At 49.4% G+C, this 23,685-nt stretch overlaps 9 protein-coding genes across 9 annotated transcripts; 3 read left to right on the forward strand and 6 right to left on the reverse strand.

Annotated features, from left to right (window-relative positions):
* Positions 1 to 213: 213 nt before the first annotated feature.
* F4807DRAFT_458004 (aspartic peptidase domain-containing protein) lies at positions 214 to 1,815 on the forward strand (the record flags this gene model as incomplete). The annotated part of the gene is made up of 2 exons (XM_048001136.1): positions 214 to 834; positions 928 to 1,815. 2 exons carry the CDS (start codon positions 214 to 216, stop codon positions 1,813 to 1,815), a joined length of 1,509 nt encoding a protein of 502 aa, XP_047856318.1.
* Positions 1,816 to 2,247: 432 nt separating this feature from the next.
* F4807DRAFT_450538 (uncharacterized protein) lies at positions 2,248 to 4,825 on the reverse strand (the record flags this gene model as incomplete). Its single annotated transcript, XM_048000139.1, has 6 exons — positions 2,248 to 3,665; positions 3,729 to 3,789; positions 3,863 to 4,044; positions 4,101 to 4,173; positions 4,226 to 4,656; positions 4,732 to 4,825. The coding sequence occupies 6 exons, from the start codon at positions 4,823 to 4,825 to the stop codon at positions 2,248 to 2,250; spliced, it is 2,259 nt and encodes a 752-aa protein (XP_047856319.1).
* A 511-nt stretch (positions 4,826 to 5,336) lies between these two features.
* On the forward strand, positions 5,337 to 5,877 carry F4807DRAFT_458006 (Molybdopterin biosynthesis MoaE; the record flags this gene model as incomplete). Its single annotated transcript, XM_048001137.1, has 2 exons — positions 5,337 to 5,466; positions 5,522 to 5,877. 2 exons carry the CDS (start codon positions 5,337 to 5,339, stop codon positions 5,875 to 5,877), a joined length of 486 nt encoding a protein of 161 aa, XP_047856320.1.
* Positions 5,878 to 8,007: 2,130 nt separating this feature from the next.
* F4807DRAFT_458007 (small oligopeptide transporter) lies at positions 8,008 to 10,892 on the forward strand (the record flags this gene model as incomplete). The annotated part of the gene is made up of 7 exons (XM_048001138.1): positions 8,008 to 8,262; positions 8,337 to 8,630; positions 8,689 to 8,749; positions 8,805 to 8,868; positions 9,039 to 10,071; positions 10,138 to 10,375; positions 10,429 to 10,892. The coding sequence occupies 7 exons, from the start codon at positions 8,008 to 8,010 to the stop codon at positions 10,890 to 10,892; spliced, it is 2,409 nt and encodes an 802-aa protein (XP_047856321.1).
* Positions 10,893 to 11,012: 120 nt separating this feature from the next.
* Positions 11,013 to 12,277, reverse strand: F4807DRAFT_416439 (3-oxoacyl-reductase). Its single transcript, XM_047997125.1, has 3 exons — positions 12,128 to 12,277; positions 11,428 to 12,052; positions 11,013 to 11,237 (listed from the first exon to the last, which is right to left on the reverse strand). The coding sequence occupies exons 1-3, from the start codon at positions 12,208 to 12,210 to the stop codon at positions 11,157 to 11,159; spliced, it is 789 nt and encodes a 262-aa protein (XP_047856322.1). The 5' UTR covers positions 12,211 to 12,277; the 3' UTR covers positions 11,013 to 11,156.
* A 489-nt stretch (positions 12,278 to 12,766) lies between these two features.
* Positions 12,767 to 13,553, reverse strand: F4807DRAFT_458009 (uncharacterized protein; the record flags this gene model as incomplete). Its single annotated transcript, XM_048001139.1, has 2 exons — positions 12,767 to 12,831; positions 12,890 to 13,553. 2 exons carry the CDS (start codon positions 13,551 to 13,553, stop codon positions 12,767 to 12,769), a joined length of 729 nt encoding a protein of 242 aa, XP_047856323.1.
* A 1,644-nt stretch (positions 13,554 to 15,197) lies between these two features.
* Positions 15,198 to 19,630, reverse strand: F4807DRAFT_376848 (uncharacterized protein). Its single transcript, XM_047995743.1, has 9 exons — positions 19,336 to 19,630; positions 18,468 to 19,264; positions 17,663 to 18,304; positions 17,129 to 17,602; positions 16,885 to 17,025; positions 16,301 to 16,822; positions 16,211 to 16,240; positions 15,719 to 16,063; positions 15,198 to 15,670 (listed from the first exon to the last, which is right to left on the reverse strand). The coding sequence occupies exons 1-9, from the start codon at positions 19,448 to 19,450 to the stop codon at positions 15,407 to 15,409; spliced, it is 3,330 nt and encodes a 1,109-aa protein (XP_047856324.1). The 5' UTR covers positions 19,451 to 19,630; the 3' UTR covers positions 15,198 to 15,406.
* Positions 19,631 to 19,956: 326 nt separating this feature from the next.
* Positions 19,957 to 21,409, reverse strand: F4807DRAFT_416457 (SH3-domain-containing protein). The gene is made up of 2 exons (XM_047997126.1): positions 21,033 to 21,409; positions 19,957 to 20,947 (listed from the first exon to the last, which is right to left on the reverse strand). Exons 1-2 carry the CDS (start codon positions 21,093 to 21,095, stop codon positions 20,180 to 20,182), a joined length of 831 nt encoding a protein of 276 aa, XP_047856325.1. The 5' UTR covers positions 21,096 to 21,409; the 3' UTR covers positions 19,957 to 20,179.
* A 133-nt stretch (positions 21,410 to 21,542) lies between these two features.
* F4807DRAFT_416460 (2-methylcitrate dehydratase) lies at positions 21,543 to 23,667 on the reverse strand. The gene is made up of 3 exons (XM_047997127.1): positions 23,200 to 23,667; positions 22,347 to 23,124; positions 21,543 to 22,281 (listed from the first exon to the last, which is right to left on the reverse strand). The coding sequence occupies exons 1-3, from the start codon at positions 23,494 to 23,496 to the stop codon at positions 21,668 to 21,670; spliced, it is 1,689 nt and encodes a 562-aa protein (XP_047856326.1). The 5' UTR covers positions 23,497 to 23,667; the 3' UTR covers positions 21,543 to 21,667.
* Between the last annotated feature and the right edge of the window lie 18 nt (positions 23,668 to 23,685).

Genomic DNA, 23,685 nt, shown 5'->3' on the forward strand with positions numbered 1-23,685 from the left:
TGCAACCGATCGGCGATAGGTTACCAACATACATGTTCGATATATGTACCTAGAGCTCCCGGGAAGAAACTGTAGGACTCAACACCGGAGACTAGGAGGACCTGTTATACCGTCCACCAATCTCTAGATAGTCCTCTCAATTCTTGTCCCTCCCTTATTTTTCTATCGTATTCTCTCGCGTCTGTTTGCGTTAGCCACTCCCCTACTATTTCGATGGGGTCTTTCTCAGCCCTCGTGGCAGCGTTCGCTGCTGCATCTGTCGTCGCCGATGTCGCGATCGCACAAAGGGTCATTCCTGTGGGCTTTAGTAAACCAACCGCAAGACTACCTGCTCTTCACAAGCGCGCCGGAACGTATTCGCAAGAGCTGAATAACAATCTGACCGGCGGTGGCTACTATGCCCAAGTTACGGTGGGAACACCGCCGCAGACCGTCGACTTGATTGTCGACACCGGGAGCAGCGATGTCTGGATATTAGATTCGAACGCCAACCTCTGCCATTCCAAAACAATGCAGTCCTATTACGGATATTGTTTGTCGACTTACGATCCCTCCAACAGTTCGACCTACTCTGTCGTTTCTCAGGACACTTTTAACATCCGTTACGTCGACGGGTCAGGGGCTGAGGGCAACTACATCAAGGATAACTTCGGCATTGGTGGAGCCGAGATCAAGGCCCTGCAGATGGGCCTCGCCGAGAATTCCACCATCAACTCCGGCCTCTTGGGTATAGGGTTTGCCGCCAATGTCGCTGCAAAGACTCCCTATCCGAACATCATGGATCTGTTCCAGAACCAGAACCTGACTGCCATTCAGGCCTACAGCTTATATCTAGTATGCGCCCCCCCAATGAATGATATCGCCGATCGTGTCTGGAGTATCCTGAGGCATAGCAACGTAGACTGACCCTATTATTTCTTCTTTCAGGACGATTTGTACGCTGCGACGGGGACGATCCTGTTCGGCGGTCTTGATACCGAGAAGTTCATCGGCGAGCTCAAAACCGTCGACATCCAACCGGATCGCTACGGCAATTATTCCTCCTTCACTGTCGCCCTCTCCTCCCTGACCACGACCGCTGATAATGGCACCGTGGCCAATTATACTACCCGGTCCGCCGTCCCGGTTATTCTCGACTCTGGCACTACGTTGACCTACGTCCCTTCTAGCATGGCAAATCGCATATTTCGCGCATTTGGTGCGGTGGATGACACCTCCGGAACAGGGCTTGTCTTCGTAAACTGCGATTACTTGGACGACAACAAGAATCTCACCTTTGACTTCCAATTCGGCGGGGGAGATGGCCCCGTCGTCCGTGTTCCCATCGACGAGATGGTCCTAAATAATGTACAAGATTACGTGGAGCTAGGCTTGGACGTTCCCTCCTTGCCCTTCGACAACGTTTGCAGCTTCGGCCTGCAACCAAATTCCGACTACTACCTACTTGGTGATACGTTCCTTCGTTCGGCGTATGTGGTTTACGACCTCACCAACAAGCAGATCGGCTTAGCCCAGGCCAATCTGAATAGCACTAAGAGCAACGTTGTAGAGATCACACAAGAATCAGGCATTCCGGATGCTAGTGGCGTCGCTTCTCAGGTTACCGCAGAGCAGACGGCCACGGGGCTGCCCGGCACTGGCAACGTCAACGGCGGACAGACCACCACAACTGTTAGCTCCTCGAGCACTTCGTCCAGCCAGAGCAGCGGAAATGCCGGCGCAAGAACTGTACCCGCTCCCAACCGGGAGGCCCTAGCCGTAGCTGCCATAACGGGTCTGTGTGGGTTGATGGGTGTTGGCTTGGTTGTATTATAGACGTGGATGCTCTTTGCACAGTATTTTGTCACAGGGGCGGTTTCTTATATCGGAGGTGTGGCATTAAGTCCTTCATTCGTCCTATGGGGTTGCGGTATGATTATACCGGGCTGAATTGTTCGAAACGAAGGAATGGTCAACGGGCTCGACGAAATTTTGCGATAGCTTCGACTTCGCGCGGTCGTTAAATATGGTCTTTGGTCGTAATTATGAGGATACCCTAAAAGATATCATGCTGTACATAAATTCTCTTCTTGGTGTCTCACTATTGAGTGTACCCTTGTGCCTCATTGACAGATCCATTGCCTAGTACATAATTATAAGAGTATTATATCTCATGCGATTGTATTTAAGTTATGCGGCATTGGTCGTGATATTATACACGTTTCGCAGAATTAGGGTAGCTCCCATGGACGCATTAATAGAGGCATCCTATCCCATCTGCTCGTATCTCTCTCTTGCCTTGTCTTTCGCTTTCGAAACGAAATCTGCGTAGTCGTTCTTCGTGGCTCGAGCGGCCTCCTCAGCAGCGTCTCCAATCTTGCCACCCTGTGCTCCGAGGCCAACTCCCGGGGCGTACGCCGTTGTCTCGATAATGTCAGTGCGTCCACCTCCTTCGGCCCCAAGACCTTCCCCTGTACTCCATCCCATTTTAGCCAACAAACCCGCGCCCTTTGAAATCGTGGGCTTCACCGACGGCGCCTCCGCGGCCGGTCCCGAATCTTTAGTTACTTGGGGGTTCTTTCTAGGAAGATGGGGTTTCGGTTTGCTAGGCTGGTTGTGCGCCATTCGGCGCTCCTTGGCCCGATCCCGATAGCTAGACACGGGCTCCTTGCCAAGAGCTTTCAGATCCTTGATTGCCTTGGCTATGAGTGCTTTACTATCAAGATTAGCCTTGTGCATATCGCTGATTTGCTCATGCCTGCGGAGCGAGGGCTCGTTCTTGAACTTGCGTCGGCACAGAAGGCAGCACATTTTATCAAGATCGGCGTATGACACGGTCGCCTGTATCGTTGTGCCCGCTGGGATGCTTAGGCTTGTTGGCCCTATGGCATTCGATCCAGTTGCGGGCGCCTTGTTGTCGACAGGATCCCCACCACTACTCGAATCCTTGGGTCTATAGAGCTCAGCGTGCTTATTTGCCCATTTCTGTAGTTGAGGAGCCATCGCAATGACCTTTTTGCCATTAGGCGCAACGAGATCTTTCTCTGCCTTCCTCTTCTTGGAGTCTTTGCCCATAGGTCGATCGGCGTCATTCTTGAGCTGTTCTGCGGTCTGCGTCTTGTCCTCGTACAAGTTCTCGTTGAAGACGGTGAATTCGTTGGCATAAACTGATGGATTCCAGTAGACAAGTCTCAGAGACTGGTTGTGGGTTGCCGAGAAGGTGAATCTGCGCTCCTCGTCTTGGACCGGGCGTAGGTACGGTATGAAGACGCCAGAATGGATAAATGCTACAGTAATAGGTTTCGAAGCAATGGTGAACTGAGGAGAGGCGGCGTATTTCGCCATGGCGGCTCGTGCATCGTCTATGGTTAAAAATTCGGCGAATCCATAGTTGCAGCTGATGTCCGAATACTTGTCTCTGATCATGAAGACACGTACCAGCGAGCCGGGCTTAGCACCTAACCCACTGGTATTGCCAACCGGAGCCGTACTCTTGAGCTTGTTCGGCGTGACGGAAGATTGTTTAGGTTCATCTTCCCCGGACACGTAAAGCCTCTTCACCTCGCTAGCTAGCATCGTCTCGGTTACCGAGGAAGCTAGGTCACGAATGACGAGGAACTGGGATGGCGTCTGTTGTGGGCATTCGTCGCTTTTGCCGTCTAGCTTCATATCCGCGATATTTTCCGCTGGCGGGCAACGGGGTTAGCCCATAGGCCCGTGTTATTAATCCTTCCAAAATATATGCTTACATGATCTAGGCGCTTTGCACTGCTTGCAGGATGCTCGCCTGGAAAAGTTCTCGAAATGACACTAGTAAGCATGGGTCAGGTAATCTACGATAAATAGTACGATATACCTAGCATATTAAGGACTGAAGGCTCACCATGGTACATTTCCAATCGTCCGGGTTTGCGATATGCCGGCGCTCTCGACTATACTCGATAGGAACGCGAACAAAAGGGCCGTAGCTCGTCGCGATATCGAGGGCAGGGTAATGCCTCTCGAGAAAGTCGATAGCATCGTCTTCGGATCTGAACTCGGCGAATGCATACGATCGGCGGGCTCCTTTTCTGCTATCAGGAACGGGGTAATGCGACAAGATGTTGAAGACGATGGCTTACCGCTTCTGTCGTCTGATTTGATGCGAACCTCAACAAGACCAACAGCCCCCATATCCCGCATGACGGCATCAATCTACTACAATATTAAACCGGCGCACCGTACACAAGTCGTAAATGATAAATACCTCTTGCGTGCTCATTCTATCCGGGATATCATCTAGTTTAAGGGTATGGTAGGGCCGCCCGAACCTAGATCGGCGACTGGGTTCATGGTAATAGCCGTCATCAGCCGAGTCGAAAGGCGATGAGGCGCCTGAATTAGCACGGTGGGGACTTCTGTTGTTATTGACGTCCTTGTAGCGTCCGCGAGGATCGTCACGGTCTATATAGTGTCGGTCCCGGTCTCTGCCACGACCACGGTCGCGGTCATATGCGGGCGAGTAGTCGGTTTCGTGGTCATAAGGCTCGCTACCAGGCTTCGTAGCACGATCTAAGAAGGGTTGGCGATATTCGGTGGACGCGTCTCGTCTTCGCCCGACTGGAGAGCGCCGGATACGGTAGGATTCCTCTCCCCTCGGTCCCTTTGGAGGCGTCCTTCTAGGCGACCTAGAGGATTCTTTTCCTCGCAGGGAAGTTAGCGCAAGCTCAGTTTTCATCTCTACAAATAATCCTCCAGGCTATATCATTTTACCATGCCGCGAACGATAGTGGTTGTCCCTAGAAGCGGGTGATCTACGTCTGTAATCCCGCTCGTCACGAGATCGATGGTCGTAGTCGTCGTACATGTTGGGTGTTATGCGCGCATCAGGTAAAGGAATGATGCAGAACGCGACTAGATTCGGGATTGGGAGTTGTCGGGATTGGAGTTGAAAGCGGGTGATGGCAATGATGAAATGTAGCTGCAGCGCACCTGGCATTGAGCATTCGATATAATGCGATTGGAAAGCGAGCTAAGCATGGTAAAACTTCGGCATTAGTAATATAGTCGGGATACGTAAATACATATGTACATAATAGGTATGTACGGGATGCATGAAATCCATGTACCTATGATATCATGATGTACCGCATCGGTACGTAGCGTGCACTATATATGTACCTATGTATGCACGTACAAAGATCTATGTAAGTACAGAGATCTCGGTACAAAGATCTAGGCACAAAGAACAATTCACTTATACATGGATGTCCCGAGTCTCGAGTCCTGAGTTCATCAATTATAAGCTCAACTCTTTCTCACTTTGTCAGCGTATTCTCCTATACATATATATCCTGCATATATACGAAGACAAGAGGATGGCTCGTGATGCTACTGAGATCAAAGAGGACGGCTGTTATGTCGCGCTCACTGACCAACATCTAAGCGTAAATAATGTGATGGACAGAGTCCGTAGTCCTCAGGCTGGCGCAATAGTCATGTTCGCCGGTGAGTTATCAACTATCCTCGCCGTTCCGCGATCCCATATTCTGATTCTTCACAGGCACCACAAGGGATAATTTCGGCGGCAAGCCAGTCAAGGAGCTTCAATACTCGGCCTATAACCCTCTAGCATTGCGTACGATGCTTTCTATCTGCAAAGAAATCCGTGACAAACATGGTCTCATCTCGATAGCTATGATCCATCGCCTCGGAATCGTGCCTATCGGAGAGGAGAGTATCATTATAGCAGTATCTGCGTCACATAGGCAAGCCGCCTGGCGAGCGGGCGAACAAGCCCTCGAAGATTGTAAGGAACGTGTCGAAGTCTGGAAGAGAGAAGAGTTTGACGGCGAAGAAGGTGTTTGGAGAGCCAACAGAGACGGCGCGGTTGGCCAAAAAGTCTCCCAGGAAGACTAAACCTCTACCTAAACTGCAAGCCTCCTTCTTCTATTATATTTAGAGAGTAGACTATCCATGCAGGCTTCGGCACTCGCAGGAAGACATGGCACTTCTTAAGAAGAGAGCGGGAATGCGTATTGCGTATAAGAATACGACTTATCCGTCACGATCGGCCGGCCGTCGACCGAAACGATGTTAAGTACAACTCAGGCGGCAATACACCATCCCGAGGTATGCTCTACGAACCCTCTATGAGTTCCGAATGAGCATTACTTCAGAACGGAGCCCTAAATATACCACACAGCAACTCCCACGTAACCATCATGGATGCCAGGTTTGCAGTTTCTAAACGGGACAGCCGACTCCCGGCTAAACGGTTGTTATCAAGCCAAGGACTAACGCGCGAGTCTCGGTTCTTGGGTCAAGGACTAGCGTTTACACATTCCTTCCATTCTGCATTCTGTATTCTACCTTCTCACGTTCTTACCTACCTTGTTTCCTTGGTGAGAGCGGGTCGACGATAGTCTAAGCATGTAAGACGACTGCTCACGGAAACAGAAACGTTGCATTGGCGTCTAGAGCCACACGTATTTCTGGAAACGGGAGCCGAATGTCAGTTATGGCTAGGTCGGACCGAATTTGCCAAGCCATGGAATATGGACGGTGGGACTTGTGGCCAATTAACAGCAACAAGCTACCATTTTATTCCCCATTGCCCTGGCACACGGCCGTAGCCCGACAATAGCTGATTACTTGCTGTTTCATATTACTTGCCTCTTCCACACAAGTCTGTTTTCAGCTCAGTGTTACACGGTACGATCGTACTGTGCTCTTATCTCTCCAAGCTGTCCTCTAATTGGTTCTGTTTTAAAGATGTGCTTCCATGTTGTGGGTACGACGCAAGGAGCTCAGACATCTCGTTATCAACTTTGACGTCCCAGAGTGGGATCGGCATACGGCACGAAAGTCGTAGCAGTGGGAAAAGCTGATTCGCTAAACATTCTCCATCTTGTAGCGTGTCTGGGCAGTCTGGCAGTCTGGGTTCAGCATCGCTCGTCGCAAGCGACTAGACTAAACTAGATCTAGATCCTACGTCAAAAACGGCATATACATACACATTTTGAAAATAAGCATCTTCCTTTTTCTGGGGTTCGTCTTGGCGATCTGCTAAGAGTGATAGTTCATGTACAAGAGCAGCGTCACAGCTCCCGTGCCCGGTTCCATCGCGCTGGGTAGGATATGTAGTTGGGAATATCTTCGTCAACGATGTCTGCGGTCGACCACTGTCAGCCCGTATTTCATGCAAGTTGATTACCCTTCTTTGGGTCCTACTAGATAATCCTGGCCTACGAGAGACGTCCGGGGGATACGGCGTAAAAGATAAGAACCCCAGACACAGGATTTGTAGCACACGGTTTCTCAATTCACCTATCGCATGTGTTGATTGGGCAACTGATACTTATCCTCTCATTCCTTTGTTTGCCCGTCTGGTCATCCCCCCCGGCGGAATTCGATATCAGTAGGCTGATGACACTCCTTCTAGTATCCAAAGTTTGGCCTCTTCGTGTTACTTTTGCTACTCTCCCACGATCATCCCAAACTCGATTGTATGTATACGGAAGGCCCGAGGTGGCAAACTCTAGAGCTTGTCTTCTCGACATCTGTTTCTATCGCCGCCCCACTCAGGAATCATTAATATACTATGGCTAAGTAAAGTATATCCCCACGTTGCAGCTCACCATGCTGCGGCTATCCATCTAACCAGTTGTCCAATTTAGGCAGGTTGCCTGTTACCAGGATCTTCGCATGCACGTCCTAGGGAGGGGTCCTCAGGTTGTATTCAGTCTCGAAGACCCATACATAGGTGGTACACTAGACACGAATTCCTTAAGCCGGGCTGCCACGCTGCCGCCCGCTAAATGTCATGGCTCACGGTCTCATCCTGGTTACGACCCCGGGTGACAGAAACGATAATGCATATCAATCCCCTTTGTTCATGTATACGGTGACATGTATAAGACAGCATGCCACCCCGATTAGTCTCGGATCGCAACCTTACAACTTTTCCCCCTCCCCCTCTCTAACTCGTAGCAAGGCAATCAAGCATGAGAATCATATCTTAACATCGCTTCGACCATACCTCGGGCCATGGGTTTCAGTTTCCGTAAGCGTGGCGCCGCTGAGGTGGTCACTCCCGCGAGCAACTCCTCTAGTGAAGTGGTCGAGGCGAGCGGTGCCGAGGCCCTGAATACACTAAAACACTTCGAAGAACAGCACAAGCTCGACCCTAATCTACCGATCCAGGAACTCAATGATGTGGACGCGGCTCTCGCTACAGGCAATGCCGAGAAGGGTGTCGAGATCGAGACGACCCTCCTCGAGGAGAATAGCCCCTACCCGGAGGTAAGCTTTTTTTTTTTTTCTTCTTCTTCAAATATAGCAATGTGGTTCTCGGCTATGTCTAAACGTGTGGAAAGGTGCGCGCCGCGGTGAGAAATTACGATGTCGACTTGCCGGCTAATACGATTCGCGCCTGGGTAATCGGCTTGATTCTATGCACAGTTGGCTCGGCTGTCAATATGCTGTTTTCGTTGAAGAACCCTACCATACAAATAACGACATATGTCATCCAGTTGGTTGCGTATCCGATTGGGCTAGGATGGGATTTGATCTTCCCTGACCGGCAGTTTTCCGTGATGGGGTTGAAATTCAACTTCAAACCCGGCAAGTTCAACTTCAAAGAACATGTCATTATTGTAGTCATGTCGAATGTGAGCACAAGTCGGACGAAATCCGAATCGAAAGGCGAATCTTGACACATGATTATAGGCAGCTTACGGGGGTGGCTTCTTGTATGCTACCGACGTCTTGATTGCTCAGCAGGTCTTTTGTGAGTTTTCTCATTAGATCGCCCGTCTCACAGGTTAACTAATGCGTATGAGAAGACAAGCAGCACTTTGGCTGGGGTTTTCAGCTATTGTTTGCCATCACCACTCTCTGCACAGGATAGTATGTAATACCAAAATTTCCCCTTGCCCCTTTCCCCTTTCCCCTTTTGGCCTGTCTTGGGAGAGGGAACTTCCCGAACAAGCTTACCGAGGGGTTGTGGCCCCCCCTGAGATATGCTTCCAGCATCCCAGACTCTTCCCGAGAGAAGAAATGACTGACCCTCGTTAAAGTGGCCTAGCTGGTTTGGGCAGGCGATTTCTTGTCTGGCCAGCTGCTATGATATGGCCTTCAGACCTTGTGAACGCCTCATTGTTCTACGCCCTGCACGACCATTCCCCTTCCGAACCCTCCCAGGCAAATGGTTGGAGAATCAGTCGATATCGATGGTTCTTATATGTACTCGGTGGCGCGTTTGTCTGGTATTGGTTTCCCGGTTGGATCTTCCAGGGTTTATCTTATTTCACCTTCATCTGTTGGGCCGCTCCTAACAATGTCGTGGTCAACAAGATATTTGGAGGTCTACATGGATACGGCCTGTTACCGACGACTCTAGATTGGACAGTCGTGTCTGGATACGCGCTTTCTCCGCTTATCCCCCCTTTCCATGCCGTCGCCAACACTGTGGCAGGTGTCATTATCTTTTTCATCGTCGTCTCGATGGGCCTGCACTTTTCTGGACACTGGTACGCGGATTACTTTGTCGTCCAGTCTTCTAGTGCTTTTGATAATACTGGCGCCGTTTACGACGTCTCGAAAATATTAAATCAAGACCTGGTATTCGACGAGGAGAAGTACCACAACTACTCCCCCCTATTTCTTTCTACCCAGTTTGCTATAGCATACGGCTTATCATTCGCTGCCGTCGCCGCAGTCGTCGTCCATGTAGCCTTGTACCATGGAAAACAAATCGTCTCGCAATTCAAACTTGCTCGCAAGCAGTCGGAAGACATCCATATGAAGCTTATGCAGAAGTACCGGGACGCGGAAGACTGGTGGTACCTCGCACTCTTCGTCATCATGATTGGCCTCTCGTTTGCTGTATGTACTGCGTGGCCAACTGGGTTTCCCGCCTGGGCCTACGTCGTCTGCATTGTAATTCCGTTGGTCTGGACGATCCCGATCGGGATCGTCCAAGCCATTACGAATATCCAGCTTGGGTTGAACGTTCTGACCGAATTTATCATCGGGTACATGTTACCCGGTCACCCTCTGGCGATGATGATGTTCAAGAACTACGGCTATATCTGCATGTCACAAGCTCTCGTAAGTGCACGCCCAAGCCATTTGCTGGTAAGTTCTGTTAAGAAAGGAGCTAATTCCTGGTTGCAGTATTTCTCGCAGGACTTAAAGCTTGGCCATTATATGAAGGTCCCTCCTCGTACCATGTTTTGGTCGCAGCTTGTTGCGTCCATATGGTCCGCCATTGTCCAGATTGCCGTCATGAACTGGGCCCTAGGATCTATTCCTAACATCTGCGCCGATGACCAAGTTGACAACTACACCTGTCCAAACGGTAGGGTCTTTTACACTGCGTCAGTCATATGGGGTGCCATCGGTCCGCGCCGGAGTAAGTAATTCCAATTAACACATTCGATAGACATTACTGACAGTGCGTTATAGTGTTCAGCGGCGATGCTCTCTACTCCTCTCTCCAATGGTTCTGGCTTGTTGGTGCCGTCACTCCCATTATCACCTGGTTTTTGGCGCGCCGCGCCCCTAAATCAATGTTTGGATTTGTCCGGTCTATCAACATGCCGCTGGTCTTCGGTGGTTCAAGTATGATACCGCCCGCTACATCGTATACGTACCTCTGCTGGGGAGCGGTGGGTATGTTCTTTAACTACTACGTTAAAAGAAGGTGGAATGGCTGGTGGTTACAGTACAACTATATCACGTCTGCGGCTCTCGACTGCGGCCTTGCGATTTCAACCATCATCATCTTCTTCACCCTCTACCTTACATCCGCTCAGCTACCGAAATGGTACGGGAATTACGATGTCTTCGACACACTTGACCAAACCGGAATGGCCATTAAGAGCTTTGTTGCTGAGGGCGAAACCTTTGGGCCGACGTCCTGGCCGTGATCGACGCATTCTAGATGATGTACCAATCCATCACCCGAGGGAGAGGACGGTGCTAATGGAAAGTGTGGCTACCTATGTAACATAACTATAACTGATACCAATCATAAAATTAAATCGGAATTCTGATGATGCCTTTTCGACGTACACTGTTGCCTTAGGTGTCTGAAGGTATAATATTATCTATGTAGCTTGTGGCCACGTAAATAAGAATTCGAACCAAGGGGTATTATAGCACTGCGCTCCGATGTGTCTAAATCGACAGTTTCATGTATTCAGCATTCCATCGACCCCGACTACACTACCATTCATATACCTGGCTTCGTCGCTCATCAGGAAAGCCACGACCTAAAATGAATCAGTAATAGCATAGGTTTTTATATGTGACCACAGGTACATGTGGATGACACCGAAGAGCGTGCCACAAGCATAGTCTCTAGGGAGTCAGGTTGTGGTTCAACGAAGGAGGGCGCCTGCTTAGCTGTACCCGTGGAAGCTCTCGATGGTAGTGGTAGACAATGAAATGATAAAGACTTACACCCGCAATATCGTCTGGCGTGCCCATTCTACCTAGTGCGTTGCCCTGCTCCATCCCCTTTCTCGCTTCAGGCGTGCCCTTGACGATTCCAGCATTGGTAGGGGTATCAATGTAACCGGGCGTGATAACGTTCACGCGTATATTCTTGGGACCTAGTTCGAGGGCCATACATTTGCTAAACCCGATGACGCCAAACTTGGTAGCGCAGTAGATGGCAGTTCCCTTGCAAGGATTCCACCCGGATATGGAGCTGACGTTAACATAGCTGCCGCCCGGCGTCGTCATATGTGGTATGGTGGCTTTTGTTACATTGTACATCCCCTTCAAGTTCACGCCAACGAGCTTGTCGAAATATTCCTCGCTCGTCTCTGTCAGGGGCATGGATGTGGGATTAACTCCGGCACAGTTGAATACGTGATCAATGTGCCCATACTTAGTCACGATCTCTGCTACGCGCTGTGCTACATCAGCTGCGTTCGATACATCAAGAACCAGGCTGGTGTGATGCTTTGAATCGTTGCCGCCGCCGCCACAGAGTTCAAGGGTCTGGGTGATGCCGGCTTCATTGATGTCTGTGATAGCAAGTACGGCTCCAAGTTTATGGAGTTTTATAGCTGTGCCCCCTCTAGGATAGGAAAGATATAGGTGAGTGAATGTGAAAGCAATTGAAAGGCCTTACTAGTAAAAGCGTTGTACATACCCAATCCCGCTTGCTGCACCAGTAAGGAGTATCACTTTACCCGCAAGGCTGGAACTCGAAGACATCTTGAAGTCGTAGTCCATACAGACAATGACATCTAAAGGTATAAATTCCAATCTATACGCCTCCCTACGTCTTCTCGGCTCTATGATGCTGTGGCAATCAACCCCCCACTTGTGAGCTCCCCGCCTGCGGGCTTGATTCTTATCTCCTCGCATGCACAACGCCAAGAGTGGGAGGTGGGAGACAACGCTTCATTTAAACCAAGCATGATACTGTTAATAAAGGGGCATTTGAGGAGTGATATTGCGTGTTCCCTAGGTTCTCCTTCTAATAAGGGCCTATCATGTAAGGTAAAACATAAATATGTACATCCCTCTCTTCAAGTTCCGAATGCATAAGTCCGTGAAGCCTCTCTAATAGAGGTAGGCTGGGTAATTACCATATCCCTAACCCTGGCCGCCTTTGAACTCCCCGATGAATATTCGAACCGGATAGAAAACCAGTCTAGGCTCGACACCCACGACTGCCACGCATGCAGCGCAAAGAGCAAGACAGATGCCAGGGTATATAAACTGCAAGTGCACCATAAACCGTACCATTCTAAACGCCGTGTCGTGAGAAAATACAAGCCCTTCTTCATTCGTAAAACCGTTCATCCCATTCATGTTCTAATAATTCCACTGGAGCTGGCCACCACGACACTATAAAAGGAGTTAGCAGCTACTCGGAGAACGAGAAGGCCAGATTGAGACCGCTTACTTAAAGGCCCATCGATGCTTGACACATGGCGGTCCGTCGACATCACATGGGAACTATTGTTGGCGACCTTTTCGTCGATCCATTCGTGTTCCATTAGCTCGAGTGGCTCAGGCCACCAGGACATCAGCGGCCCGGAAATCTCCAACACATGGCTCTCTTCCGGTGCAGCTATCCGGACACGCTTGTTCTGGCTATCCAGACCCGATTGCTTGGAAGGCTGAACCGTCGCATGGGGTGACGACTCCTCTGCTTGCCTTCCAAGGAAGACGGGGAATTCGAAGCCGTCTTCGAATTTTAGCGGACTTCTTCGGTGAAAGATATCCGATGAGGGCGAAAAGTACACACCTTCGTCGAAGTCGGACTCGCAGTCGCTGAGGACAGGCGTTTCGTTGGTCTCCGTCTCGGGTGTCTGGGCGCCCGAGGGCTGGGACTCCAACGGCGTGGCGTAGCCGTCCCGGTAGACGTGGTTGATGATGACTTTGTCTTTGTGACCGGCGTGGTGTAGGTGGTTCACATAGAGGAGATGAGAGAGGTCGTCCTCGTTGTAGATAGCAACCTCAGGGTTAGGGTTAGGAGGGTTGCTATCTACTGAGACGGAGCTTGGTTCGAACGTGGCGTGGGCTCGGGAGGCCAACTGTTCCATCTGGAAAATATCTCCCTGCATTGTTCTGCGATTGGTAAAAGTTTTGGTCTGATTGTGATGGTAGTATATCCTGATGATAGACTGGTAGATATACAGATAGCTGGGCAGATATTTTGTCCATCTTATATACAGGAAATCAAAGGCCACATGCCCCATGCCAGGTGAGTTGAGTAAAAAGCCATTGCTGTTCCACTATCGTGCTAGAGCCATCCTATCCTCGAACTATTAAACCCGAACTATTCTCGTCTCATCCGACCAAGAGCTGATGGCTTCGAGAGTTTTGTCTCGCCTAGCGGAAGACTCCCTGAGCTTGAATAATTCAAGAAAAAAGAAAAGCGGGTTTCTAGTGGTATGTTATTGAATCACTGTGCTATTGATGGTCGTATGATTGGTGCAGGGTAGTCGAACTGGTAAAACCTATTGAAATGTTACGGGGCGCAATTAAGGCTGAGGTCCCGGTTTATCCCGAATGAAGTCATTTTCTAGTCCCCTTGGCAAAAAAAATCAGGGCTGGGACTCTCAGCACGTTTTGTTTGTGGCCTTATTCAAATTTTTCTTTCCAGCACTACGGGACGGCCCACGGCGGCCTTGAGGTCGGCACCGCTGATGAGCCTGGTTTTTGCGTAGATCCGGGATCCGCGATCTCTTATGCCAAAAAGCGGTGATGTCCTCCCTTGGCATAACACGCTACTGCGATATCAGCCAGTGTCTAGAATTACACACACCGAATCTAGAATTGAAGAGTTTTTTTTTCTTCTCTTCCTTTCGTCCTTGTCGCCTATATTATAATGCATCGTCTTATATACACTATTTAGTTTAAGGGGTAACCTGTAGTGGAGCTCTTTGCTTTACCCACAGTACTACTTTACTTACAACATGAACTGATGAATGAGCTGACGAACGAGAAGGGCATGGTTTACAACGACGGCATTTGTAGGCATACGTAATTCAAAACACTATTTGATTGTGAAATATAATAAAATCTAGGACGCCCCGCAAAGATGATATGTCAATAAATGATATTCTACAGGTCAATTAAGTACGTACACTTGTGTAGCTACGCGTCTAATAATAGGGGTTAGGAAGATAGTGTGCAAACCCTTTATACTTCCAGACAACTGTATTTTACCTCCTTAAAAGCCTTGCTAAACTATACGAACGTCTTAGCTAGATACCCCTATAGTAGTTTGACCCTTTCCCCGGTTCCTATTCCCTTCCTGTAGTTGTCCCGTTAGTTTCACTTAAATAGTGTCCCTCAAGTCTCATCCGCACCTAGGCGACATGATTAATGATTTCCGTCTTCACAATTTCGGGGTCTCTATTCGCATCCGCCCGGACGACATGCATGCCCAATCTCTCGAGGGCATCGAGTATTGGGCCACATTTCGCGGTAGTCCGTTTAAGTCCCGACCATACCTTGTCTGAGCCTGCGTCGTCCGGTCGCCCACAAATCTAGATCGTCCCATTATACGAAGGACCGAGATCTCAGGCAGGCAGAATAGATACTTATGACGTACGATCCGCTGGCGGCATCTGCGCTAGCCATTCGGCGACGCGTTCTCCTTGACATGGGAACCTGTCGATAAGCCAGGTCATCTGCCTATATTGCTCCCGTATCCGTGCGAACTCATTTATTAACGCCATTTCTGAATAAATTGGGGTTTTTTTTTAAAAAAAAAAAAACAAGTCTTGATGGGTCTATAGTTATGAGGGCTATTCTTATGTCCCTTGTGAAAGGTGGTCTGCACATATTTCGCTTGACTAATCGGTGCCTAGGCGTATTATTCGCCAGATCTAATATCAAGTAAACACACAACTAGACAAGAATTGCTTGAAATATAACTTGGCCAGCATTCCCGCAACTCGCTCTGCGTCTATCCCGCCAAACCCTCACCACTTACTTTTTCGAAAATTGGCCCGAATCTGCCATACCGGAGACTCCCAAGTCGCCTCGGTAAGGCCCAGAAACCGGTAAATGAACCTGCGCCCTTCGGGATTGGATGATAATTACCACCAAGCACGCTTGGTTGGTTAGGGCAGGACTGGTCAAGGGTATAGATCGTTCGCTGGACAGTGCGCTTGACGATATCAGATTTCTGTTTCGAGAAATCCATTCTTCGACCAGATGTCGTCAAGAGCTATATATTATTATTTCCGGTAATCTGGATTAGGGCCCTGGGACTTACAGCCATGGAGATGATGTGATGTTCTCGGTTGCCTTCCAATTCCAACTGCGCTAGCTTCTCGTCAGAAGAAAGGCTCATCTCACTTCCATCTGTCCCCCGAATGCCAAGAGTAATTTGTCTTCCATTCTCGTAAATGAAGGTAACGCCGGAAATTTCGTTGGCTATTTCCTTAAAGGTTACTTCGATGGTCGTGACGGGATTTGGCCGACCGTTTTCATGAATCTCCCGCATGAATATCTTTTGCATAACCGCCCACGGGGGACATGAATGGCCATCCGAATATGCAAGCGACAGTGCTGCGAGACCGTTTGTCCTCGGCGAGTGGAAGATTCGTACATGATCCCACTATCATACCAGAGATTAGAACCCGCGAATCGTGTCTCGCGGATTATGCGGGACGAGCTAATAATTCCCGAGTCTGGGCAACTTGATTGTGTGGGTTCTGCTCATGAGGGGAAGAATCAGGAGAAATGATGTTATAAAAATACTTACTTCATAGTTACACCCCCAGAGAATTCCACTCTTCGTTGCTGAGTTAATGGATATTGATCATTTATAAAGTGCCGGGCGGATCGTACTCACCAATTTTTCGTAAGGGTTCTCTCGGTACTGCAGACGTATCTTTCCACCGCGGTGGGAATCTAGAAATTCCTTGCTGTTGCCACGGATAGTCCCTATTCTAAGTCTCTTGATAGGACCATACTTCACTCGCCTATGTTGGTTTGTGTAATCGTGCCAGGTCACCACCTCTGTTACTCTTTCTCCCAACGACAGATCCAAGCTATCAAGCTCCTTTATCCATTGCCCTAAAATTACCGGCACGTTAGAGTCGTGATATTCGAGCCACAGGCCCGAGATATGGCCTTGTACGCCGGTATGTTCTTCGTCATTTACTGAAACACGGATCTTCTTAAGACCTGATAAATCCGCAGCCGTGAAAGCAAATCCTCGGGGATAAGCCAATATGTCTTCGGCCAATTTCTGAATATCGACAGTGATAGGAATGTGATGCGGAACTCCTGATGGCTCAAATATAGGCTCTTGTAGCTTCATACTTACGACTTGAGAATAGGTGGAAAGGTCTCGAAAGTGTCCGAGGGGTGACTTCAGCCGAGATATTAGCTAGATCCTTTCGGGGTAGCTGGATACCGCGTCGATGTTCTCACCTGAACCTTCGCATACAAACTTGTAAAGTGCATTCCTGGCTCGGGTTGCAGGACTTGAAGTACCTCCCTACCCTTGAAGGGCCCTGTAGAATCTCTTCCGTACAGGCGAAATTGGTTCGTCCTATCCAAATTGGTCGAGACCTGGAGTGAATTCAAATAAGTCTTCCTTCCTTATAGGTAGTAGCCATATAGCATACTTATCAAGGGCGTGAGTAGATAGCAAAGGGTGGGAGGGGAGCCATACCGTGATAGCCTGGATAGTATCCTCATCGGGATACCGAGAAAGGACTATTTGAGTTATCAATTCCCCACGAGGGCCGTTGATGAAGAAACTCTGTCGAATCGCCGGCGTGCTGACTATATATTCGAAACTGCTTCTGAACGACTTACGACCGTAAAGGCGCTCGCTCCCATCTCCATAAATGAAACAAATTCCCAAAAACACTGACGGATAACGTCCCATTAGGACGTCAACCCTGACGAGCGACTGCAGTAATCGTCCGTCGGGGCCACCAAAATCCATGTTGAGGCACAACTTGAAGTACTGTGTGGGTGAAGCGTCGGGGAGATACCACACTGGAGAAATCGTAGGGATATTCGGATTCCACACCTCTAGCGGCTCTGCGTTCTTGAATGCCTGGTCTGAGTACTTCTCTATAGAATTGGATAAAGCTTGTGCCGCTTGCTCTATAAAGGAAATGGATATTATTTTGCACGCCTATTACAACCGTCAGCCATTCCGTTCTACCTACGTGTTACTGTTGCTTTCCCAACTTACGTCAAGCCCGAGGTGGAAGCCAATGCACCGCATACCGTCGCTTGGAACTAGTTTGGCAATTCCACTTCCTGGGTCTGTGAGTTCCATATCCCCTATTGAGGTAGTGCACGAGTCTTCCAAGCCTCGAATATGAAAACGCAAACCTATTATACCCTTCGTGGCCATGGCAACATCGAGTTGTTCTATAGAGCTATTGGGGCCCATGAGTATTTCGTGTTCTTTACGCGGATTAACGAATGCCACCCTAGGCAATTCGTCGACATTGTCCAGGCCGCCGGTCGTGAGAAGGCGGAAACCGCTGATGTGTGTCTTACCGTTTAGGTTAATAGTTGAAACCCGCAACGTCTTAGACACGCTGTCTAGAGATCGTGGCCAGGTGAAATTTCGCCACCCGAAGAGCCGGCAGCTCAAATCAAGTGGAAGCATCGTATGAGGAATGCGAGGATTGATAGATTCGAAGCGCGCCTCTGCGAATACCATACCCTGAGGCAATGGTCTCGCCGTAATCGATGGGAGGTCTTTGTCTATCCACTGTTCGTTTTCCAAGCGTACGTGTAGGGCATCATATATATGTTGAAATATATGCCAAATACGACGTCGGTTTTTGAGGCCGTAGAACATTTCGGACCTTAGAGCCGCCTTCTACATAAATAAGTATACGTTAGAGTGTCCCCTCATGATGACATCCCTGAGAATTTCTGATCGCGAGTACATTAATCGGCATGGTGGAAAGGGAGGAAGGCAATGGAAAGACAGCCGTTTCAAGAAAGCTTTGATTCTCAGAATAAGATCGACTCATACATACGGCTTTGAAATACAGCGTGCGCCAGTTTGCAGGCTCTATAGGCCTCGGTTTGGAGAGGCCGGCGAAGACAAACCCCATCTCGAACTCGGGATCGAATCGGCTAGACCAGAACTTCTGATCAAGTAACATCGGAGAGGAGAGATCTGCTACATATCTAGAAATGAGTCGTAGCTTGCAAACATCTTTGCTTGGTAGACAAGCAAGGACAAGCATGATGAGTTCCCCAGGGAGTAGGCACAATGCATCTGACTCGCCATAATTTCCGCGGTGCGTGCCGAGGTGAGCGGAGCCGACGTAGAGGGATAATGCCCCATCCTCAAGGCCATCATCGTCCGGTTCGAACTTCTCGGCCACATCGCCGGTAATGAAGAAATAGTCAGATTCTTTCAAACGTGTAAAATAATTATGATATAGCTCCCCGCTTCGTAAGTGGAAATCAGAGGCGTGGCCGTAGTCATGGCCAGGAACGAGAGCCTTGTTCGCGTGATTCACAGGGGTGTTATACAATAAAGCGAATAAGTGTTGGGCCAACTTGTCCGGGGAAAAGTCATGATCTGGATCGATTCGGTCTCTGAGAAGCTCCCAGCAGGCGTTGTGGACGGCGTAGCACCAATATCCTGCCGTTCCCTCCGCATAATAACTGATCTGGTGTCCTGTAAAATAGTCGTCTAGTTGTTGCTGCGGACCACAGTCACGATAATGACATTCATACGCGATAGGAGCGATGATGCATTCATCCGACTCCAGCCAGCCAACACCCGTTACAAACGGAAATTTGAGGCCCTCCGTAGTCCGTACTGGAAGAGAAAAGAAGAGCGAATGTTTAGCATGACGAGATAAAGCCGGTATTGGTCGGAAATTGACATACCGGCTCGAACTTCTTGTAACCAACTGACAGGATACTCAGGACTGGCTAGACCGTCGCCGGGGTTTATCCAGACGTCAATTAAGACGTCGCAAAGAGGACAATATCTGTTCGGCATGATCGGCGAAGAGGTTGCAATATTTGATACTCTCTGTTAGTTGTCGTTGCTATTGTTGTTGCCGCTGATCTTGTTGTTGTTGTTGCAAGCAGAAGGCTGTCTTGTTGGATTATACCTGATATACTCCTAAGCCATACCCCCTATCCGGATTAGGTGATTCTCGTCCGATTGCAATGCCGTCCTCGACACCGCAACTAACTGATCATGATTGTAGATACGGATAAAATGAAAAGCATCTATCTGGGTACCAAGGTAGGTGGTAGGCACGCACTGTGGATCATACCTATATCCAGTCATTTTAAAGCCACAATGGGATATGTCGATGTAGCTCATCTGCTTTATACCCAATAATCTCAGTTTTCACGGCATTCTATCCTGACAGTGGGGACGGATTTCGGAAACGGGTTTACACAAAAGGAGAACAAGTCTTTCGTAGTAACAAGTCCAAGTGGAAATTATATCAACCCAACCCAATAACCCAATAACCCAATAACCCAATAACCCAATAACCCAATAACCCAATAACCCAAAAGGAAAACAAAAAAGAAAAAAGGACGGGACCATCTTGTCATTGGCCCGGCCGCAGATATGCTACAGCAAAATGTATATGATTAACCGCATGCCCTTACCTTCCAGGATATGATATTATGTAAACAATAAAATAAAATATATCATAGCTTATTGGAACACGAGCAGCCAGCCAAACCAGCCAAGCCACCTGACTTCCGTTTAGAAGATACCGTTCACGATCTTTCCACCAAGAGTAGCACCCGCGCCGAAGATGGCCGCGTTTCCCAGCTTCTTGCCAAACTTCTTACCGCCCTCTTCAAGCTTGCTCGGAGTTCCGCTTTGGCCGCTCGGGTTGCCACCTCCTTGCGCCACGGCCATGGGAGGGACATGTGCGTTGTAAGGATTCTGAGCCTGAGGCGGCGGTGGGTATGCCCCGTTGCCTGCCGGGGCCGGGGCGGGCGTAGCATATACTGGTTGCGGCGGGGCATAGAAGCCAGCCTTCTCGCTATTATCTATCTCGACGTAGTTCTTAGGAAATATGCCTTCAGCATTCGTTCTCTTGTTACGTCCCATCCACCAGTCGTCGTTCATGTACTCGTACACCGCAATCTTGTCGTCACGCTCGAACGACAGGTCTCGGTCGTCGGCCGCCTGGTACTTGTAGAGCGCCTTCGCATGAGCTATGATCGGCTTCGTGGGAGGTGGGGCCGGCGGCCCCGCACGCGCAGGGAGGGAAGGCGGTCCAGTCGAGCTGTAGGCCGGAGGAGCCGGATGGTGAGTCGGGTTCTGATTGATAGCTAGATTCGCCATCGAGTTTACCGGTGGCGAGTGTTGCTGCGCCGGCGCCGGCGGCGGTGACGCTACAGACGAGTTTCGCAAGGCGGGTGTAGGCGCGCCGGAGAGAGATGTCTCTGCAGGAAGCATCCGATGGATCGAGTCGAATACATCGTCGGTTACAACGCCTTTCTCGAGGAGATGCTCAAGTTCCTAGGATTCGTAGTCAGCGTGGAGGACTGATGGGCACTAGGAGATAAGAAATAGGAAATATCAATCATAATCTCGGAAGGCATACATTCTTGATAAGCCGGAGCGACTTGTTGGTCGCAATGATTTCCTGGCGCTCGAGAGAAACCATCTTGCCGAAAAGAAGATTATTTCGGTCGAGTAGTCAAAGACTGCGAGACGGAAGGCTTCGGAAGTGAGACGATAGCCAATTGGTAGAAAGATGGAAAAAGAGGTTGTTGCAGGTTATGTAGTTTGAAAGGTAGTAACAGTCAACTAGAAGATTGTTGGTGGAATGATAAAATCCCCGTTCTTTTGAAGTTCCAAGGTTCTAAGGTTCAATGTTTAATCGATGTCCTTACTTACCTACAGTGGTCCTACACTAGGTCCAATGACCACAACGTGACAGGAAACAGTGGCTGTGCATCCTTCCCCCACTGTTTTAGGTACACCCATGGCCAAGCCGGATGTAGATATGTATGTTAGGTATGTACCTAGGTAGATCCCATATTCATGTTGGTCCATATAAATTTCATAGGTTATACAATACGTGTGTAAGTCAAACCATAGGCATACGATATTTCTTGCAAGTAGGTCGTGTCTCGTTCGACTTATTCTTCATTGAAAATAATCCAAAATAGCTATCCGGATAGGCTCATAGATGACATATTGGCTTTCCGTAGCCCGGCTATATAACCTGCAATCCTAAACGAAAGGGCTGTTCTTCACAACATATTTGCTGACGTATTCGTCGACGTCTGTAGCCTCTAGCTTCTTCCCATCCATCCCTAACTCGACTAACTCCTTCACTTGCGATTCGGAGAGGTGAGGTCCCAGATGCCGCTTGTACTTGGCCAAGATATGCGGCTTGGCCTCTTCTCTTCTCAGACGGTGTCCCAGCGGCGCCTCAACTACTACTTCGTCCAGGATCGTGCCGTCATTCAGCTCGACCGTCAGCGCGTTAGAGATTGTACGCAGCTCCGGGTCGTGGTAATCCTTGGTGAACTGCGGGTCTTCGACACACTTTATCTTCTTCCGGAGCGACTCTACTAACGGTGATGTCGCCGCCTCACTGCCGTCCGTGTAGTCGGTCGCCTCCAGCCGCCCGAACACGAGCATTACCGAACACATGTACTGGATGCAATGGTCGCGGTCGGCGAAGTTATCCATCGGCTTGAATTGTTTATCAATAATACGAACGCAGGCCTCGTGCGTTCTGCACGTGATACCCTTGATATCAGCTGCCGACTTGCCCATTTCCTTTAGTTTGTTGTGTACCTTCTGGGAAGCCTCCACAGCCGTCTGAGAGTGGAATTCGGCTAAACGCAAGAAGTTAGCAGTTAAGGAGGCAATGGTGCTCGGTGACATTATTAGCTGAACTGACCTGGATAAGAGACCTTGAACAGGACATTTTCCATTACGTAGCTGCCGTAGGGGCGCTGGAACTCGAATTTAATGCCTTTGAACAAGACATCATAAAACCCCCATACGGGTGCTGATAAGACGGTGGGAATGCCGGGCTCGCCCTTCATAACTTTCAACGCGAGGTTCACAGCTCGCTGGCAAGCGTCACCGGCGGCCCACGACTTTCGAGACATGGTGTTCGGGGAGTGCCGGTAGGTTCGCAAGCTCTGTCCGTCGACCCAAGCCTGGGTGACGGCATCAGCAATCTGCTTCTCGCTCAAACCCAGCATCTGAGACACGACCGCCGCGCTGGCAACCTTGACAAGCACGACGTGGTCCAGCCCGACCTTATTGTATGAGTTAAGTAACGCTAGGCAACCCTGGATCTCGTGCGCCTTGATCATACCCTCGAGGACATCCTTGACCGTAAAGATCTTGCCTCCTGCAAGCTTGCCGCCCGCCTTGTTGGTACGATTAACCCAGTCAGCAACAGCCAGGATAGCACCCAGGTTATCGGAGGGGTGGCCCCATTCAGCAGCTAACCAGCAGTCGTTGTAATCGAGCCATCGTATCGCAGCACCAATATTGAAAGCACCGTTGACGGGGTCAAGGATGAAATCGGTACCGGGAACTCTCGTGCCGTTGGGAACAACCGTGCCCGGGACTATGGGGCCAAGGAGCTTTGCGCACTCCTTGAATCGCAAACCCTCGAGCCCGCAGCCTAGAGTATCAAGGAATACCCATCGTGCAGTGTCAAACTGTTACGATGAACATGAGAAAGCACCAATTAGCATCGCATCCTTCTACCCTATCAACGTAAGACAGATTCATACAGCTAATTCAGAATTGATTGGCTTGGTGACATAGCTTGCGATGTCCCTGATCTCGGGGTCGTATTCTCTTGCTTCCTGAGGCATTGGAGGGGCAGATTTTTGGGCGGCGGTGGTGGAGAAGGAGGAGGAAGAAGAGCGAACGGCGCAGGTGGGGTGTGTTAGTCGAGCCGTAGAGGCTCCGAATTTCGCCGTTACTGCTCGTGAAGAAAGACTGAGAGGGACGGTTCTCCGCAAGGTGGTTGGTTGTAAGCGTAGTGATCGGGAAGCTGTTCGAAGACCAAGATTGGCAGAAGACATCGTGTCTTAGTCGTATCTCCTCTGGATTACGATTGTTTACCTATACTAGGTACGGATAGAAGGTTATCACAACCTAGACGCTATTTATGTGAGAAGAATATGAGGGTAGATAAGTTACATAGGTAGTTCTTACTAAAGGACCCTCGGTTCGGAAGACTGGAGTGAAGCTCCGGTTACATGCGGCCAATA

The sequence above is a fragment of the Annulohypoxylon truncatum genome, assembly GCF_022578515.1.
Source record: "Annulohypoxylon truncatum strain CBS 140777 unplaced genomic scaffold F4807scaffold_8, whole genome shotgun sequence".
In the NCBI taxonomy this organism is placed as follows: Eukaryota; Fungi; Ascomycota; class Sordariomycetes; order Xylariales; family Hypoxylaceae; genus Annulohypoxylon; species Annulohypoxylon truncatum.